General features: G+C 34.0%; 1 protein-coding gene across 1 annotated transcript in view; it reads right to left on the reverse strand.

Annotated features, from left to right (window-relative positions):
• ADGRV1 (adhesion G protein-coupled receptor V1) overlaps window positions 1–13,379 on the reverse strand; it is a 247,086-nt gene extending 233,707 nt beyond the window's left edge. The window contains exons 1-10 of the mRNA XM_031607653.2: window positions 13,364–13,379; window positions 12,595–12,779; window positions 11,745–11,894; window positions 10,569–10,664; window positions 9,653–9,757; window positions 8,209–8,322; window positions 5,290–5,855; window positions 3,246–3,516; window positions 2,187–2,516; window positions 85–261 (exon numbers count right to left, since the gene is read on the reverse strand). Coding sequence (XP_031463513.2) covers window positions 85–261; window positions 2,187–2,516; window positions 3,246–3,516; window positions 5,290–5,855; window positions 8,209–8,322; window positions 9,653–9,757; window positions 10,569–10,664; window positions 11,745–11,894; window positions 12,595–12,779; window positions 13,364–13,379 — 2,010 coding nt within the window. The remainder of the gene's footprint in view (window positions 1–84; window positions 262–2,186; window positions 2,517–3,245; window positions 3,517–5,289; window positions 5,856–8,208; window positions 8,323–9,652; window positions 9,758–10,568; window positions 10,665–11,744; window positions 11,895–12,594; window positions 12,780–13,363) is intronic.
• Between the last annotated feature and the right edge of the window lie 668 nt (window positions 13,380–14,047).

The following is a 14,047-nucleotide window of genomic DNA, read 5'->3' on the forward strand; positions in this document are numbered from 1 at the left end:
TAGAACGCTATACTAAGTATAGGAAACTGTGCTTTCTTCAAGTGAGTTTTCCATAGCAATGGAAATGTAAAAAGTGTTACTTACCTCTGTGGCAGGGAAATCTTCTGGCTCAGAAAGAATAATTGGAAGATTGCTAATAAAGCCTATTTCTCCATTTGCAATGTCTGGAGTAATCCTGAGAGAAATATTTCGAATCTCACCTAGTCGAGGACTCACAGAAGGGACCATAGGAATTCTATTCACTAGTTCAACTTGTTTGAGCTGTAGGGAAAAGTAAGAACAAATCAAGAGATGAGGAGCCTTAGTAACAAGTCAGAACAGTTCTGACATTTCAGGATAATTTTCAAATACAGATAGCATATAATTCCAGAACAAATTTATCTCGCTAACAGCACTGCTATTACAAAAATTTCTTAGTAGACATGTCAAAGAAATTAAGTGGGTATAGTTGAGAGTTCAGCAGAATGGTAGACCTCCCAGACAAACCATGTGAGCATAAGTAACTAAAGAGGAACCCAGTCAGAGATGGAGACTGACCCCTCTACATCAGCTATGCTAGGCCTGTTAACACTACTGATTTGATCAATGCCTTGCATTGATAAAATAATCTTCTGTGAAGTTTCTAAATTAAGTATTTGTGCTGGAAAGCTCCTCTGATTGTATTTGTTCAAACAAAAATAATTTTATAATTCATGGAGGAAGTACAGAAAAAAAAAAAAAAAGTCTACTGGAATCTACATTTTGAGAATCCAGGCAAAGTGTCTGAGATCACTGAACATGATACATTCTCACAAACTTACTGTATGCATGTCTTAAAGACCATACTTCAACGTTACTTGAATTTACATTTAAAAAGGACTTTGAATGAAACGTTTCAATTACTCTTTCAGGCCTCTTGCAGATGTTGAACACTCTAACTTAACAGCTGTTTTTCAGGAAGCAATTCCTAATCTAACTGTGAATGCAAAAAATTGTGCACTGGTAAAATAATATAATGCTGGAATTCTTTTTTTCTTCTCTCTCTCTCTTTTTTTTTTTTTTTTTTAATGAAAATGCAGGGGGAAGGAGGTAGAGGGAGGAAATCTATTAAAGGTTCCAGAAGAAGCTAAAACATCTTTGGTAAACAAGAAAAGCAAAAAGCCTGGCAAATTTAAATACATAGTTCAGCACCTTCACTTGAAGATGTCTAATTTAAAATAGATAGATTACAAGGGACTAAGAAATGCTTCAGTGATTTCTGTGATTTCTCTCTCGTTGTGCCAAATAGTCCCACTATGTATCAAGTTCACCATCTGGGTTGTTCATCCCAGTTTACCAAAGTGGCACTGTTGATCACAGGAAGTAGAAATTATGGGGCAGATTTAACTGCAGATGAAAAAATGAGTAACAAACACCAGTAACAATACCCAAGACATTCCACAGCAGTACCTCTGAACAATAATTTGCTAAAATATACAAAAATAACAACAAAAATCCAATGAAAAATAATGGAAGTCTTAACATAGATTTTTTTCTTTCTATGTTTTTTCTGATTATTTTTTTTTTAATTTTTAAAGCAGTCAAAAACTGTTTTAGTACATTTTTCAGACAACTTTAACTACTAATGACACTTCTTATAAATTCAGGTAGAAAAGAAATTAAGAAAAAAAAAGCAGCAAAGAAAACTATACTGGAAAAACAAAAACAAAAACAAAAAAATCAAATTCTCTAACCAAACTCATAAATAAAGGTAAGATAATGTTTGATGATTTTTAATTTACAGAGTATAATTAAGCTGAAAGGGAACAAGTTCTATTTACATTCTTGTTACTTCTGAATTTTGTCTTGCTTCTCTAGTTTAAGAACCTTGTTTTGTTCAAATTCAAAGCCAGGAGACTGACAGAGAAACAGAACTCAAAAAGCAGGCAATCGTCAACACTGACCTCATTTTGTAAAATTCTGTGATTGATACTCAAATCCTGTTGGTTTTGTTTTTGTTTTTAATTTGTAATTCTTAATGAGTGCAGAACTCTTCATGGCATAGTTATAGAAACTGTTTCTTTAAAAGGGAAAATCTTTGCTTTAGAGCTAAGCTGAGCTTTTTATTTAAAAAGGAATGGTCATTTAAATTACACTCGAGGGGAATGAGAAAGTACTACATTATACTGATCATATTAAATAGGCTAAAAAAAATGCAGTTGTGATACCTGTATGAGAAAATGAGCACCATTTTGAAGAAATGCATCATTTCTTATTGGTATATTTAGAGTTTCATGTGTTTTTCCTTCTGGAAACATGAGAACATTGTTTCTAGAGATATTTAGAATGCCATCTTTTGCTCTCTCAGGATCCAGATCTCCAACTGGAATATACAGTGCAGTATAAATTAACTGCACATCTCCAACCGTTCCTCTCTCCCTTGCAAAACTCAAGGACAAAAAGCGTCCTGTTGGGTTACTTTCAATCTTCTGATTCTCCAAAGGGTAAAATTTTATTAGGCCATAAACATCATCACTGTCCTGAATGTAAAACAAAAGCTGCAAAACAGAAAACAGTTATGATTATTCAATACTACAATTACTATACATCAAAGTATGTCCTTTCACAATGCATTTTGCTCCTGAGTGAATTGGCACTCAAGAAAGAAATCAGATTGCCAACCCCAAAATATTCTTCGTGCACAAGCAGAAATACACTGATAATAGCAACTTTCCCACCATGCTTCATCTATATCTGAGTGAGCTTTGAATGCCTGATATTTTGGTTCAGTAGCCAAAGTGAATAATTTAAATGTTTCAGGTTGTGAAAAAATTAATTTCATTCAGCAAATTCTTTTTAATCATATGTTATAAAAGCAAAGAGTTGAGTCACAAATATGTCAGTAATGCTAATAACCCTTTATTTAACAGTTCAGAGGTTATAGTCTTAATCACCAAACCCTCCTCTTGAGGCTGCTACTCTGTAGAATATTCCAATATTAACAGCAAATACGCAAATGGAAAAAATTTTTCAGTCTTCTTTTAGTAAGCAGCTAATCAAGACTGCATTTATGTAATGCTGCACATGATGGGAATAATCTAAGCTGAATTCTGCATTAAAAAACTCAGGCCTTTTTATAAGATTTTAAGCCAAAGAATTTGAATGTGGCTCTGTATACTAAGAGTTCACTAGGTTGCCTCATTTAAACTCAATAACTGCTTCAGCCAGGTTAGCCAATACAACAAAAACTGTGAAGTCTCTATTGCAAGGTCTGAAAGCAAACTTACTTCGGATGGTTCACTGACTTCTGCACCTCCTTGTACAGTATGAGCTAAGAGCTGCAGAAGATAGGGCTCTGCTTCTTCTGGCATATCGTCATTAAGAATGTTCAGAGGAATTGTAACCAGCATCTGCCCTTGATCAAAATATATTTCCCCAGTCTCTGGTATGAGGTCTGCAGTCACAGGTGAGGGATCACTGCTATTTCGGATTATAACCCAGGTCACAGAAACATTTCCATGTGTTCCACCATTTCTTACTATTGTGATCCCTTCAAACCTATGGTTTGGAATGAAACAAAAACTCATAGCATATCATTATAATTAGTATTTGCTAACTAGTTATTAGTTATCCATGTACTAGAAGATGTACACTGGCTTCAGCGGAATAAGTTGGGCAGAGAATGGCTTGAAAGCAGCACTAAGGAGGCAGCTTTGGGGTTGTCTTTTGATGGAAGCCTCAACATGAATGCTTGCAGCCCAGAAGGCCAAACTGGGCTGCATCAAGAGAGGTGTAACTACCAGGTCAAGGAAAGTGATTCTGCTCCTCTACTCTCCTTGGGGTGAGACCCCACCTAGAGTACAGCATCCAGTTCTGGAGCCTCCAATACAAGGACATGGAGCTGCTGTTTTGGTTCCAGAGGAAGGCCATTAAGATGATCGGAGGGTTGGAGCACTTTCCCTATTAGGACAGATGAGAGAGTTGGGGCTTTTCAGCCTAGAGAAGAGAAGGCTCTCAGGGGACCTAACAGTAGTCTTCCAGTACCTGAAGGGGGACTACAAGAAAGCTGGGGAGGGACTTTTTATAACGACATATAGTGACAGAATGGGAAATGGCCATAAACTGGAAGAGAGTAGATTTAGACTAGATATTAGGAAGAAATTATTTACTGTGAGGGTGGTGAGACACTGGAACATGTTGCCCAGAGTGGTTGTGAATTCCCGCTCCCTGGAAGTATTCAAGGCCAGGCTGCATGGGACTTTCAACAACCTGGTCTAGAGGGATGTGCCCCTGCCTATAGCAGGGGAGTTGGAACTAGATGATCTTAAAGGTCCCTTCCAACCCAAACCATTCTATGCTTCTATGATTCTATGAATCAATATTAACTGCCACAACTGACGTCTGCTCAGGGCTTAACATCTGTAAAACTGCAATGCTCATGTAGAATTTTCATGGAGTGCTTATTCATGAACTAATATATCTAAAGAAACTATTAATACATCCAAATAATTTCATAGAACTTACTTTGTTTACAAGAAAGATACTGAGAAATGGAGACTTGGTACATTTTACCTTTTTCTCAGAAATAGGTTATATTTCAGAATACTCTAATAATTTTTTACACTGTTCTACAGACTACATCAAAATACACTTGTCAGTCATCAATGTTTAAATAACACGTCTGAGTGAATTTTTTGCTTCTATACTGAAATATGAAATTATCTTTTGATAAAACCATAGCTGGATACATCACCTGTTTCTATGAGGATTAAATTAGTAGTAGCAGTGGACATTTTAAATGAATATTTCACTACTGTATAATCAGTGCTGCCTGTAAACATTTCTATAGAGCTTTGATTTTAACTTATCTGTAAAATACATATATTTTAATTACTCAGAAGTTTAAAGGTATTCAACATTTCACCAGAGACATTCAACACCTTTTTGTTTTCAATCAGAGACTGACTTTATACTATATATGCAAAAATTTATTGGTAAAGGAAGCCTGAAATCTATTTCCCACTTTTATGGACTGGCATACATATAGACAGCATCACAGCTTACTGATCCTGCTTTTAGATTAAGGATTTTTCAGTATCTTGATAATGTCATTAAATATTTACATTTTTTATATACTGTTCATAAATATTAAAATAATTCTGCATAATTAAACATTATTCTCTTGAAACCTTTATAGACATAGTTAATAATAATTAGAGTAGGTGATTCCTATATTAAATCTTCAGTAGTGATTTTAGAATTACCATCTTAAGGATGCTTAACAGTGCCAAACATATCACTTAATATGACTAGTCTGAAGATCTGTAGTACCTTGAAATTTTGTCTTCATCAATAATAACAGTCTGAGCAAACAGGATACTGTTGATTGAAAGCACTCCATGGGGTTTATCATTTGGTTGGATGGTGACATGAACAGTAGATGGATTAACCAAAACAGCATCACCCTGTAAAGTGTCCTTAAGAAGAACAATCTGAAAGGTCTCAGCGATTTCTGGTATGGCATCATCAAGAATCTTGAATTTTATATATATTTCATGAACTAGAGGTGGGAAAACAATAGTTGTATTTGGCTGTAGATCTAAGAAATCTAAATTAAGCTGTGCATGTGATGTTGAATTCCCAGTTATGATGGTGTAAGTGACAGATACTTCACAATCATCAGGTCCAATTAATTTTCCACTGTCATCTTTACCACGAACCACTTGAATTCTTAGCACATCAGCTTCCTCGGGTACCACGTAATTGCTCTGAGTGAATCGCACAGGGCTGTCATTTTTCCTAATATTAATCTGAATGGAGTTTTTTGTGGTGTTGATTTCAGCCCCTCCTTCCACACTCCTCAGATAAACAGCAAACAATTCATCATTTTCAGGTATCTGGGAAAATAATATTAGAAACAGAGTGTAAGGCATATTTCAAGTATATGCAGAACTCTTACTGAGAAGTATGTTTCATATATTTTGCAGAAAGGGTAAATAACACAAACCTGAGAACTCTTTCCATATTAAAGTGAACAGGCAAAAAATCTTTCTTGCAACTTTGGCTGAAGGTCCCTTTTCAAAACAGAGTCTTTCTGTTTTCTAAAATATAATTCTTATGATCTCTGTATGAAAAAGTGAGGAAAACCAAATAAAAACAAAAAACCTAAGCAAGAATCAGAAAAATCTTTCCAATTTGAGATCCAAACTCAACTTTTGGAAGCCAAGTACTCTTCTTGGGAACAAATATTCCGCTCAGTTATTTAGGCTGACATCTTGATTTGCTGATGTTAACATTTATTTACCTTTATGCATGCCTGAAAGAATACAGGAACAACATATGGATACAACCTACTATGGTCTTTTTATTTTATCTCCTCTATTTTCAGACACACAGACATCTTCAGGGAGAGTTTCAATCTCAGATCTAGGGATGTGCTTTCTGATGCTAGGCTATTCAGTAGACTAGCTAGAACTGAGCTGTACTTTTAATCTATCACCTTCTAGAAATTTCATTTATTTTATGATAATTGATGTAGCAGGTGATAAAGCATGATCTATAAACCTCAGAATTTAAAAATATTATTTTCATCACATTCCTAAATTTTATTCCTTAAATTTTCATTTGCTAAATCTATTTAATTCAAAAATATATTTGCTTTATTAACACAGAGTCATAAGAAGTAAATCTTTAAAAATTATCTATGATCTTTTATTTCATGCTTGTTGTGGTCTCTCAAAAAAAAACAGTATTATTTGCGTCTGAGAGAAATTCCATTAAAAATTTGCTTATTTATTGCAAATGAGAATACTTTTATGCATTTCCGTTTACTAAGTTAAAAAAAAAAAGTGAGATTTGCAAGCTCTCAGTCTCCTTTCTTCTATAGCCAAATTCAACACAGTTATTTGATCTTATTAAAATAGAAGTTAACTTGTTAGCACCTCTGAGAGAAAAAATAATAAATTCACATCTTCCCAAAAGGAAAACCCGTAACAATTTCCTCCTGTGTTTAAGCCTTAAGAATATAATATCTAACCAGAAAAAAATGTTTTTTCTACACTTCAGCACACCAGTCTGGCACAGTTTCTAAACACTAAAAGTGTAAGTAGAAACATGGATCAACAGTTTTTATAATGCAAAAATGGAAAAAGTTGCTTTAAAGTTGTTCATTTCTAAGCTAGATGCTTTTCACTTTTATTCTTTTCTACTTAATTTCCCCATTAAGTTATTCTGTATTTTATTTACTTATTTTGTTTATTCTGAGATTAAAAGAAATCTTCTCAACATAATTTTTCAATTGGTCAATCTGAAAGTAGAAAGAGGGCAATTACTATCTTGTATTCACACTTTTCAGAAAATTGCCTGTTTGTTTCAAGAATCTCATCTATTTTCAGAATTTTTTCAAGTATGCTTCTTCTCTGAAACATATCTACATAAAACCCTATAATTCATCTTCTTTTAAGCTTTTCCTCTGAATATTCAATGTATTATATTTTTTCTTTAGTGAAAGACATACCATTTCTGCTCTTCACACATATAAGAGTGAATCAAGTTTATTAAAGAATAAAATGGATTCATATGCACTGTTAATAGAAGGCAGAGGTGCGTAGAATTCAATGAGGATGTAATAAAAAATGTACCTTATAAGCAATACCATGATTATCTTTGTTCTGCCTAAAAAATTAATGGAGACCAAGAGAAGAAAAGGAAAGGGAAGGGCAAGGGAAGGGCAAGGGAAGGGCAGGGAAGAGCAGGGAAGGGAAGAGGAGAGGAGAGGAGAGGAGAGGAGAGGAGAGGAGAGGAGAGGAGAGGAGAGGAGAGGAGAGGAGAGGAGAGGAGAGGAGAGGAGAGGAGAGGAGAGGAGAGGAGAGGAGAGGAGAGAAACAATACCAAATATAACTTGAGTTTGCAAGGCAGAAAATAGTTAGGGAAAACCAGAGTATGTTTGAAAAGAAGTACTTAACAATAAACTAACGCCTTGTTTGAGAACACCATCTTTGGCCATACAACAAGGATCAGTTGAAAAAAATGGTTCATTTCTATGTTTGCTGCAGTAGCAAACTGCAGTCAGAGAGGCCAGGATACGCTCAGAAAATATTCACCAATGAGAATTACAGGAGGAACATCAGAAAGACTGAAAATAGAGAGTCCATGAAGTGAAAATATCCATTCATTAACCTTATTTAAGCAAAGCATTTTTATAACTTATTACCCCAACTGTCTTTAGAACAGCTGTTAACCTGCTCTTACCTGATCATCAAGCACAGTTAAATTATAAATCAGTATAGATCTTCCAGGAGTAAATGTAATGTTACCCCTGGCTGGACTAAAGTCTTCTTCGGCTGGGTTTGGACCATCTTTTATCTACAAAAAAATTAATTTTTTCTCATGAGAAGTATACAAAACAGGAAGACAAATCTGGCAGAAGTATAATAGTCAGTATACAGTGTGGCATGTTTAGTCATCCTTAGTTATAAGTATTCGTGTTCAGTTGTGAAGTCTTACTCTTTTTTGGTGAATGGAGTCAAAGCAACCAATCTGAAGAAATTATATATTGACAGAAGAGGAGGAAGAAAACTACCGAAGAGGAGGAAGAAAACTACTTCCATATAGAGGACTTCCTATGAAGACTGGTATATTCTGATGCATAATTGATTCTCTGACATTAACAAAATATTATACATTAAAATTCAGTTTAAATCAGTAGTGTTCTATGTTAAATTCTAAAACAAATAAATTATTGGTTTTGCGTTCCTTCTATCATGACCTGTTAAAGATGCTAAATCTAAAAATGAAACCTGGAAGACAAGGAAGTCACTTAAAAGCAATGTGAGATGTTTTCATTTTAGAAAATCTTCAAAATTATTTTTAAACACACATATATAAACAATGCTGAGAGATGGACCCATTTAATTGTCCTGATACTAAAATTTACTGAACCGTAGAACAAACAGACCTACAATAAATTATACAGAGCATCGCAACCATTACTTTACTTATTAATATTAATGCTATATTCAGTATGAAACAACAAAGTTTTTCAGATTTTGACAGGTCTAGATTAAACCCTTGATGTTCAAGAGACAGGAAACTGATACAGAAATACCCGTTTGAAAAAATTTTATGCATCATTTTAAGGTATGTAATATAATCTGAGGTAGATGACAGAGCGATAAAAGCAATAACTTTATCATATCAAATCAAGTAGGTAAATATTCAACAGGAGTTATTATTTTGAAAGCTTTAGTTTCTGGAGGCTCAAAATACAGATAAAGATACAGAGGATTATAGATAGAATTTCACCAAATCCCAATTTCTCATACCTACATGTTCAAATTTGGGCTAACTTTTAAAGAGTCACTCTGATGTCTATCTGTAAAAAATATATATGTATATAAAGACACATATTACATACAATATGCTTTGTATAATACAAACTAATATTGAATCAAGTGCTTTCCTAAATGACAAGAACACTCAGTTTTCTGTAGTTCCTCTTAATATTTATTCAAATTAAACACTCAGATAATTACAATATTTTCCATGGCAGGTAATATGAATCCATTTCATGAAATAGATTGTAGATGTAGGCATTTTGCTCCTCTTTTCCTTTTACAAACGCTTTGATAAATTATGATTACAGCCTACTAGTTTCATCCAGCAGAAAGGTATGAAGTATTTTAAATAAACTCACCTCAAAAGTTACGATGACCGTCCCATATGTTCCCCTCTCTCTAATTAGAGTAAGAGGCACAAATTCATTTCTGCCCTTGGGCTCATTCACGGTGATTAAGGCAGACTAATGAGGAAGAGAAGGGACAGTCAGGCACAGATCAAATATCCCAGCAGAATGAAGAAACTGTTGCCATAGAAATACCAAACTCCCACAGACAAGTTAATCCAATCTACAGACCAGACCACTGATGGCAGACATTTCCTAGCAACCAATTCGTTCAGCTAATAAAAACCCTGAGAGATTTCAAATAAAAATTTATCGTGTTATACAAGCAGTGTTCTTTTGTGATTTTTTTTTTCTGTAAATGAACATAGTTAATAGACACGAAGCACTGGCATAATGTCACTGATTTTTTAGGAGTTCGTAATCTATTACAAACAGATTTTCACCATTATCGGGTAATTTATTAGTAATGTAGCTATAAATTGACTATTACAGAACAATCATTTAGGTCATTGGTTGCTTTTTCAGATGGTTGTATGTGACAGATGTTAAAAACTTCCACTAATTCAGTGAAAAACTTGTCAAATCAGGTTTTGTAGCTCTAAAATTTTCACGTGTCCATGTGTCTTTTTTTTCAGAGAAATCCTATGAAAAGGTTATGTTGTGAGAATGCTAGCAATATGGCATAAATACTTTTTATACTAACATGAGGCTCTTAGGCTATTTCTGAACACCCAAAAGCACAGAGTAATATTAATATTGTATATATGCATAAATTACAAACACATGTATGGATTACTTCTAAGCATGTCTTCTAAGATATATCTCAGAATCTATTTTTAAGAGATTCTGTTGAATAATAGCCAGCATCTTTGAAAACTGTCCCTTTCTGCTTTCTAAAATTTTTACATACACCATAAAAAAGCCATACCATGTTAAAAGAAATTATTCCAAAGGCATTGTCATTTGATAAGATTGTTACAGTGACAGTCTTGGGTAAGCCAAGTTTTATCTTTGCAGATTGTTTCTGAAATTAACAAAACAAAACATTAAATATGAAAAATACAGGAAAAAAATAAAATGTTACTGTGTTGTAAATATTACTCTATAGAAACTGTTTTTGATGTTTGTTTGTTTGTTTTTTTAATGTGTATTACAGTGAATATTACTTAAATGAATAGAAAGCGCCAAAATAGTTCATCATCATTAAATATATTTTATCTGGTCCACAAAGAGCATGCAACAAAGCTTGTAAATAACTACTTATAGTTTGGCAATCTAGTAATGACAACATAGGTACAGAGAAATATACTTGAAGCATGCAACACTGCCAGGAACTCACAAGTTGTTCTCTTTTCCTAACTTATGTATAAAACCAAGACTTTGAAGCTATTACGTGAACTGAGATATCAACTAAAGAAAGAAATTTTTAACAGTAGTTTAAAACTGAGCTACTGAATCTACACATCAAAGGAAGTGAAAACAAGGAATTTACTGCTAGCATTTCCTGAGGAATAAGGAAAGCATAAAATTCTTCTATAATGAATTAAGTTCAAATTCAGTCATGGTCTGTTACTTCAAAAAATTTGAATAGGCATCACTCCTTAGTAGGATGACTTCTGTAAAGTAGAACAATATGTAGAGATTTATCAATGTTTTTTAAAAGTGTTTGATTTTTTTTCAGGGGAGTCTCATCTGTTATTCTGGACCAGAAATCACGGTTTTTCTTTCACTACTTCCACTCTCTCTTTTAGGTACAGTGCATAAAATAAAACAGGAAAGAATGACTCTCTTCACAATCTAACTCTTTGCCACCCTAGCGCAATCCCTTCAAATGTCCACAACAGAATGTAATGTCTGCTTAAGTTTCAGTCTGTCCATATTGCACAGCAACAATATATAGACACACTCAAAGGAATGGAGAAACCTTCTAAAGAAGCAATAAGAACTATTCTGATTAGTCTCCAAATTTTAGTTCACTCCCGGTTAGGATTTAGATTCACAAGAAGTGAGAGTACACAGAATTCTATGGAACACCATATGTTTATGTCAGATTACCCAGATTACTCAGCTAGATGAAAGATAAATTGAAAAAACACAGACTTACTGGTAGTGTCAAGTAAAATGTGAATGTTTCATCTGCCTCTGGAAGGTCATCATCGCAAACAGATATATACACTGTTCGGTTTGTTTCTGTGTCAGGTATAAATGCAGCTGCGTATGTGTCAAAAAAGTCCCCCGTGTCTTCTCCGTGAATCTACAATAATGCACAACTGAATGTCATCTCCTTCCTGTACAGCCTTCTATAATATTCTGGACTGATTTCCTGGATTTTGTATACTCTCTTTGAACATGATTTCTCCTGCTATTAACCCTGCTGTTACACAAATTATTTCTTGATAATGGTGCAGATAATGGGCCGCTGTACCCATGCTGAGTAACCAGAAATAACAGCACTTTACTCAGAACCACTTACAACATCCTTCCTTGTCACTGGGTATCTTTTGTATAGAGTACCATATGATTATTTCTTAACAGAAAGACTGTTCCAAGCACAGATCCACATGGCTTATATTAGCTCACCTGAACTTAACTCACCTTAAGATGTTACTGCCTTCTGCCTTCCATCATCATTCTAGGAAATAGAAGGAGGCTACAAATGTAGCCTACAATGTTTTGATTGCAATTGGTGGGAAAGGTGAATTCTTCTAAAATGTAAAGCTCCGCTTTCACTTTGCTCAACCAAAGAAAATTGTATTGATTCAACGATAAGTAAGATGGTGACAAGGCTGCACCAGGGCAGAGCAAAGTCCCAGAGTGGGACAATCCCCTTGGAATGAAGCACTGCTCCAGTGAACTATCATCGTCCTTTCCACTTGCTTAGTAAAAGTATAAGCAACACTCAAATGTAAAAAATATTAATATTTACTGAGAATATAACTAGCATTGTTTCTTACCGACACAATTGCTGTGACATTAGCAGGCTTCCCTGTCCTCTCAATTACAAGGCGAATCACGGTTGTACTTGTTTCATTAACTACAAACTCTGTTTGTCCACTGAACTTCACTTCTGTTTCTCCAGATGTGAAACGAATGAGTACTGCTAAAATCAAATAAACTAATAAAGAATCAGAGTGCATCCCTGTAAGGAAAAAAAAACAAACAAGAACACAAAAACATGAAAAATTAAAAATAAATTCTGTACCTAAAATATATAAAACAATCTCTCTTGACCCTTCCAATGCTGACAACTTTTCTGAAAGGGTTTCTGCAAACCTTTCAAATACTTTGTTTTCCTAGTGAGCTTCAGAAATGAGAAAAAAAAAACACAGGTTTCAAGAATGATCAAGTTAGATAATACAATTGTCTTCTGTACCCAATTCTTTTATTATAAGTTTCATCTAAAGATATTCTAAAAAGCATTTTTAATGTTTTCCAAGTGAAGGAATAAAAAACATCATTTAAGACAACAAACATAATATTGCATAATTATTTTCATTTCTAATCAGCAAAAAATACTTTAAGATTGACAATTTACTCTTTCTTCCAGTTCCATTTTTTTTTCCTGCTGTCAATTCTCTTTAAAAATATATATAACTGCCACAAAGGATGAAGGTTTGGATGTTTGTAGTTACCACATATACCATCTTCTGCTATCTTTCAGATCATGAAATGTTTTTAAACATCTGCATATTTACTTAAGATAATTTTCACTGCTTCTCTTACCCCATGATTTTTCCATGCTTTCTTGTCACAGAATCATCTATGCAGAGACTTATTTTTGTGAAGTGTATGTCAAATTTTCAATTATAAAACACTTCAGGTACAGTACAGATGTTAATTCTTTCACGTATGCAATTTGGTAACTTTTATCTTGTACAGAATAGACAACAAGCTAGCCATTGGACCAATAAAATTAACAAAGCTTCAGAAAGACTTCCAGACTATCATTCATCTTATAGTAAATTCTGTCTGCAAAAGAGCTAATTTTCCACTGAGAGGTCTTGAAATAAAGCTGCTTTCAAACCTGTTTAACAACAAGAATTATTCACAGACATGACATATTGCATATGCTGTAAATATAGTCAATAAAGCAATCGGTGTGTCTCAGAATTCATCTAGGACAGGATTGGCAGAATGACAAAATTAGCTGATTTTAATTACTTATAATAAAATATTCTCTTAGTTCTACTGAACATCACCAAGGGAATTGGTGAGCAATGAAGCTAAGTGCAAAAAATCAGGACCAACCATTTGTACTATCAAACATTTTGCTACTTAGAAAAGTGTTTCATTAGTTCTAGTAAAAATGTCATACAGTAAAACAGTTTTCCTGTAGCACTTTGCACTACCACAAACTGAATTTGATTCCCATGAACATGGTCCCTCAAGATCTCTATGACTTTTATT

The sequence above is a fragment of the Phasianus colchicus genome, chromosome Z (genome assembly GCF_987193195.1).
Source record: "Phasianus colchicus chromosome Z, bPhaCol1.hap1.1, whole genome shotgun sequence".
In the NCBI taxonomy this organism is placed as follows: domain Eukaryota; kingdom Metazoa; phylum Chordata; class Aves; order Galliformes; family Phasianidae; genus Phasianus; species Phasianus colchicus.